Source organism: Corvus brachyrhynchos, unplaced genomic scaffold, assembly GCF_000691975.1.
Source record: "Corvus brachyrhynchos isolate BGI_N302 unplaced genomic scaffold, ASM69197v1 scaffold32, whole genome shotgun sequence".
NCBI classification, from domain to species: domain Eukaryota; kingdom Metazoa; phylum Chordata; class Aves; order Passeriformes; family Corvidae; genus Corvus; species Corvus brachyrhynchos.
This window is the reverse complement of record NW_008237919.1, coordinates 10,719,956-10,727,081: the sequence shown is the minus strand read 5'-3', so window position 1 is coordinate 10,727,081 and position 7,126 is coordinate 10,719,956. Positions and strand designations below refer to the sequence as shown.

At 38.1% G+C, this 7,126-nt stretch overlaps 1 protein-coding gene across 1 annotated transcript in view; it reads right to left on the bottom strand.

Annotated features, from left to right (window-relative positions):
- DYRK2 (dual specificity tyrosine phosphorylation regulated kinase 2) overlaps positions 1-3,292 on the bottom strand; it is an 8,986-nt gene extending 5,694 nt beyond the window's left edge. Inside the window, 1 exon segment of the mRNA XM_017733204.1 lies at positions 1-3,292. This exon segment is cut by the window's left edge and continues 45 nt beyond it. Coding sequence (XP_017588693.1) covers positions 1-104 — 104 coding nt within the window. The 5' untranslated portion in view covers positions 105-3,292.
- Positions 3,293-7,126: the final 3,834 nt, after the last annotated feature.

The following is a 7,126-nucleotide window of genomic DNA, read 5'->3' as shown; positions in this document are numbered from 1 at the left end:
ACATGTAGGTGCTCATTCATTGTGTGTTTACTGCCTCCAACCTAAAATTGAAAATAAATACATACCCAGTTAACAAGAAAGACATGAACTCCATGCTTCAACATTCACTCTGCAACCCTCCCTTCTGCCTAAATCACCTCAAAACGAACTGTTTTCTTAGAAGTCAATTGTTTATGGAGAATCTAAACAATACAGCACATATACTGTGATACTGCTGGATGCTATTAAATTTCCTGGTTCTTCTTTCTCAAATGCTATTTTCATGACTCTCCAAAATGTCTGCAACAAGGCAATCACAAACTTGCTACCATGAGAAGCTAACAATTTCTCCAAGGAATCTTCAAGACAGCAGTCCTGTAACATCAAGATGCATGCTTGAGGGACATCAGACTTTATAGAAAATAGTAGCAGTTTTACAGATGCTGGAGAATATATAATGATGCCTGCTAGAACTTACATGGCTAAGGCTCTTCAGAAATCAAGATTTTAACTTGTTCCTAAATTTGCTGTATATCAAAAGTTCCAGACACATTTTTCAGCAATAAGGAATGTGCTGTGACATGCACAAAGAGGAAAAGAACCCACACATTTCTGAAGTTCAAGAATATAACTTACTGCTTGCAATTGAGACAGTCACAATTTAGGAAAACATTCCCATCAATGAAGAATAAGCATATCCTTCAGCACTTTCCCAAACCAGACTGACAATAACTTTTAACCAAAATGAGATGTGGGGCCTTATGCAGACTTGAGTAGAAAGCAAATCTTTCCCTTGAGGAACATACAAGTAACTTTATTTTAAAGGAATATTAAAAAAAAGCATTAATAGACTTTAGAAATTACATTTGTTCTTGACAGTGCTTACTTGGGAATAAACAGCATCACTCAGCATTTTCAAGCAAACGAACAGCAAGTATTGGGGTGTGAAAACAACTACTGCGCCAAACCTGTTATTTTTAAGAAGAAACAAGGAATTTACAAGCACACCTGCCACTAAAATAGCTGTCCTTAGAATTCCTCATTTGCTCTGAAGTAGAGGATAATTAGTTTGTCTTCTGCCTGGTCTTACACAAATGTGAGAAGAATTCCCCTGCTGTCTCTCCAGCTGATTCACCGATCTTAATATTTATATCAAATTACTAACAAAAAGTTCACTGATACTGTCAGATAGATGATCAAGCCAGGGTTGAGAGCACTTTTCATTTAAACCATGTTTTTTCTAGGCAGCTAAGGATAACACATTCCCTGTTCACTTTAGGCTGCTGAAATAAAATCAGAAAATGACAGTTGTGTGCTGTGATATGAGGCAATGAAATCTGTGCTGCAACAGCAGAAGTGCTTCCTAATGAGAAAACCCAGACATGCAACGGACACTCGAGCATACTTTTTGCTTCTGTTAAGGCATCAGTTTGATACAGCAGAAGCATATTTTTGTAAATTCAGTAACTTGTTCCCAAAGACTTGCCAGCTGGACACCAGCTTCACCTCTGGACAGTATTTTGGTATTTGCAGCTCTGAAACTCACATAATGTAAGAACAAGGGCTCTTGCGGACTGCTTCTGCCAAGTTCACTGCTCTTGTGATTCCATTTTGACTCATGTTGAATAACTGGTTCATTCAACATTGCAGTTTGACTGTGTATGTTTGTTTGCAGAGAAATTTAGGCTCACACTATCAAATTTGATCAATCTCATAGAAAACATTACCACACAATCACAATTCAGAGCAAAGATGTTTGTAACACTTAAGCACAGTGAAGATATACTGGAAAGCAACAAAAACTCCCTTCCTAGTTTGATGTCTCAAAAGCAGCAGAAATTAAATCATTAAGAGGACTTAATGATCTTATCCCTACAGGCAATTCCTTCAGGTCAAGTTTGAGGCATGCTGCAGTAGCAGTTTCCTGAAGGTTGCCCTGATCCTCTATATAAACAGCAGTTACTGCAAAGAAAAACAACAAATGGCCCCAAGAGCTGCTAAATCACCCATTTCAGAAGAACCAGACCTTGTTAGTAAGATGTGTCATAGGTTCAGCACATGCAACACCACAGAACTGTGCAAGAAAGGCATAATGAAGCAGCAGAGTAAACATACAATTCCAAAGACTCAAGCTAGGAAATTCCAGGTACAAAAATTTCTTCTCCAACACTAACTGAACAACAAAGCAGAACGTATCTACACAAACTGGGAGCAGGTAATACTACTATAGACAATGAGCAAGAAAAGAGTATCGCCAAGAAAATAATGTTTAAGAATTTTTTAACCCAAGTATTCACTGCCACAGCTCACATCTTGAATTTTTTTCTCCCCTCAAGTCGCCTGTTTTCACAGTTAACTATTTTTCATGCTTCTTAAGCACTGCTTGCTTCAATATATGTACTGAGAAGTTCTTCAGGGCTTGGAAAAAAACCCATATATTTATTCCTTCTCAACAGGGACTAAAAAGTTCTTTTTTCTAAAAGTGTGCTTGCAAACACATTCTAAAGCGTAAACCATTAGCTCTGCTTCCTGCATCTTCAGGCAGGTTCATGGTTTCTCTTGCTACTGACAGGTTGGCTGTTTTTGTTTCAAGCAGCAGAATAAAATCAGCAGCAGTGTTCCAACTTCAACCCAAATACAAAGTGACTGGTTTTGCTGGTTTCAGTCAGCTGCTGCTTGGGAATGCAAATGCAGATGCAGACAGTAGCAATGGTTTTCTTCGTGGAAAGAAAAACACCACATTATCACAGGCTCTATTCCAAAAGCTGCGTGGGAGAAGAGACCCACTCTTCTTTCAAAAAAGTCTGACAGGAGTTTTAGAGTGATCAGACACAACACAACCATGAAGTCCATACGAAGAACAGACTTTCCTCATCTCAGAGTACTGCCCGCACAAGTACCACCACATCATCTTCTATTTCCAACCTGGATAAGGGTTGGATTCGCACCATTCCTTTGCTCTGCCTATCTACTTCTGGCTACTGGGTGTCTTGAGATTGCTGTCAAGTTCAGGCTTGCACTACTCACGAGCTCCACAGGCTTCACCAGCAACACTGTAAGTTCCTGTACCACAACTAATGGGCTTGGCAAGCTACAAAAGACTACAGCCTTCTTAGTCCAGTACCAAACTGTTCTTAGTACGCAGAAGCTCCATCAGCCTTTCAACTGCAACCATAAACCTGAGAGGTTTATAACATGTCTCCATTTTACTTCTGCAGATGGACCTGTAAATTCCAGAACCAACAACCTACACAACTGATTACCTGCATGCACTTATGAAGCTTACTTATTATATATTGTATTGTCTGTGCTCAAACCCATCCACACCTCCTAAGATTTACATATTTTTGTAGCACACGTAATCAAAAACTTACTGTTGTTAAGTCTATAAAATATACTGAAATAACAGGTGAGCTTGATCTTTCTGAATGTCCTGGCATCATCAATTACATAACAGCAAATGTTGCAATGGGATGTTTCTTTCCTCTCTCAGTAGTTTCTCATAACTTCAAAATCACCATTAAGATTTTACTTTTACTTTGGTATATTCAGTTTATGGAAGTTGATGACTATGACAAAAACATTCACCTAATCTTTGAAGTAGATACACCAAACAAAACAAAACAAAAATACACCCTAAACTATAATCAAAACAAATAAAAACGCAACAAAACTTTAAAATTTGAGGGTGGTATTATTTGGGGGTTTTTTTGGTTTGCTTTGCCTTCACGAACGGATTTAGGAACAGAAGTAGAACAATAACTTACTATACTTAGGCTACAGACCTCTAACACCACAGAAGTAGCAGAAAGATGAGTCCACCCTGCTAACAAGATAAATGGGCAAACCCATTTACAATTCCTTTGCATTAACACTCACCCAATGCATTGGTCTGTTTCAAGACCGTTCTAAAAGACTACTTACAGGATCGATCCCCACAGGAGCATATACCTCTTCTCAACTTTATCTTCCAAATGCATCAAGGTATTATGTAACTGTATCATATTTCATCTTTGTAACAGTCACTTCATGTGATTATTAGCACCCTATAAAACTATCCAAGACAGACACGATACAGCTATATATTATCATTTTATTTTGAGCAAAACCACAGAAAAAAGATTTTGCTGTCAATCAGAATCTAAAAAGGTTTGTAAAATGAATCTTAATAATAGACCAATCATGATGGCCTGCTGAAATACTGCACAGGAATAAGATGTCATTATCTGCTATTACTTTGCATAGATGAGGACAAAGGGAGAAACAGTGTTCTGAAGTAGTAACTTAATTAAAGAGTAATTGTGATACTATATACCCCTTTCTTTACAGCATTTCTGGGCGTGCCAGTTTCAGCCCTACAGTGTCTAACACACGAGAGGCATATGGTATCAGGTGTAGCATGCTTCACTGCCTATTTTGTTGACTACAAAACAAAAGCCTAAGCAAATGTACAAAAGGCCTTCTTTTTCCTTGATAAACTAATTCAGCAGCATTCCTCTGCTCAGAACTAAAAATACTTGCTAATTAGTACAGTGATAATAATGCTGGATTATCCCTAATGGTTTTATCGTGAGTATGGGTTTTATACACCAAAAAAGACTAAGCCTTTGTTGAGCTTGTGACTCAACAAGAGTGGTAGAAAGGATTTTTGCTGTTGTTGTATCTGGCCCCTATAAGCTTATTTTATGAAAAGTTAACTCTAACTTTACATAGCAAATATTTTCACAGACTGAACTATGCCTCAAGAGTGATACTGATCCTTAAATTTTTTCATCCTGCTAGGGCCACAATGAGTTTGAATACTTCTGAGACACCCTGGATTTATTACATATGATGAAACCCAAAAGGACAGTCAATGCACCCTAAACTGAACCCCTTGGGTAAGGTGAACTATACACATATGAGGCATGTGCCGAGAAGTACTGCAGTCCCCACAGCACCACAGTCACCATCTGCTGGAACCCAAGTTTCACAGCCCACTCCCATAGCCCTTGAAAGTTATGATTGCTTCATATTCCCCCTAGATGCAAATTTTAAATAGACAAAGAAACACCCAAAGAAAACTAGATATAATAAAATCCAGGTCATGACTGCATAGTTATTTCCACTCAAATGTGACAGCATTTCTATGGCAATTTAATACATGAAAACACCACAATAGGAAGGTATTTGCTTTGGTTTTACCTGCTTTGAAGCAGATGACCACAGTAAAAACTGGCAGCATGTGACATACCAGATCTTTGTATTAATGAAGTCCAGGAATCTCGTTCCATTATAATGTAAGTCAATTAAAAAAAAATTAAATTAAAAAAAAGCAAAATGAAGACTGAAAGACTGATGCAAAAGTACATGGATAAACATTCAACCCTCGTGGCAAGAGAAAATAGGTTTGCTGTACAGATATCTTAGAAAGGGCTTGAAGGAGGGAGGGCACTGAATCATGCATTGTAAATGGGTTGTTTTACAGTGCTAGACAGGAGGATAAAAATCATTAATAGTGCTACACTGCAAGAGAAACAGGAACAGTGCGGAATGCAGGGATATATGCTAAGTAAGAAAGAACAGACATGGGGCTAAGCAGAAGACAGAGAAAAGTCTGGAAAAGGGACTCACAGACAGGTTGGGATTTACACAAGCAGAGCAGCAGGCAAGCAAGATAATCTCTACTGCAGCATGTCAACTGGATGCAAGAACACCATAATGAAATAGGAGAGAGTGAATGGAAAAAGGTTCCAATCATCAAGGCAAGAACTTAGGGCTTCAAAAGAGAAAGCAATGACTTTGGAGAGGAAAATGAAGAAGACAAGGGATTGGAAACAGGTTCACGTTTCCCACCATGAGCCAAAAAAGACAGCCAGGGATAGAAGCAGACACAAATAAGCCTAGGATGAAGGCACTTAAAAAAAAAAAATAAACAAAACCTTTCCCTGGTACAACACACAACCACACAACCCCGCCTGCTTAGCAACAAAGGCTGCTGTGCTTGAAAAGACTGCCACCAAAACCTCTGTCCTGAAGCTTGTGTAAAACAGCATCTTCCCCCCTTCTACCCGTGCTATTTATAATCTACCAAACAATGAAATTTCACTTGACAGTAGGAGACCAGAGTTTCAGCAGAGGCTGGATCACACAAGCAAGGAATATGACAGGTAGTTGATTTTTCCTCTGTCTGGATTAAAAGAAAAACCCTTTGGCTTAAACTAAATGTAACTTCAATCTCAGTTTCTCTCACAACTAGCATACATACTATACACGCTTATATCCAAACACCAGCAGTTCATCCACTTAAGCACACCGTAACTTCTGAAAGTTTGAAACACAAATACTCTGTTTTTAGCTATTACAGAAGTCACATAGATACAACACAGATGAAAACAAGATAAGCAAATGAACACAAAGAACGAAAATAATTAAAAAAACTGAAAGGACACATTTCAAGGATTGGAGGAAGTGGTGGGATGCAAAACCAATGGTTTCAATCTGTCAGTGTCAGCTGAGGTCAGTAGGCCTAAGTTTACAGTAAGATCACAGAACAGATATTGCCCCACTTTTTTTTTTTCAGGTTAAAATCCAGCATTCTGATGTCGTATCTGATCCTTACCACAAAAAGTTATGTTAGCCAACCACAAAATAACCACCTACAAAATCCAGCAAGGCAGTATGAGGTATTTCTGTAATAGCACCGAAGGCTAAATAAAAACTGTAGAGTAGGCTCTTTATCACAAGGAAAGGCAGAGTTTGGAACAGTCAGAAACTAGAGGGACTTGATGCATAGCTATATAATGCTTGATCATTCCTACATGCTTCTGTAAGTACACGTACATATATGGTACATATAAACATATGCATACATACACAACCATATACTTGTAAAAATACCTGAAACACAGAAACGTAACACTTCAACACCCCTTTGCTTTTATAAAGACTGTATCTTTACATATATATCTATATATCCACAGACACTATATATAATACACATATACAAAAATCTTTGTATAAAAATACCAAAATTCTGTACTTCCAAAATTAGTAAGTAGTCACAAATAAATAGGGGGACCACCACACTTTCACAAATCCTAAATTAAGTCTGGGCTCTGTTACATGTAAGCCCCTGCTATTTGTGGGCCCTACTGTAAATGCACTT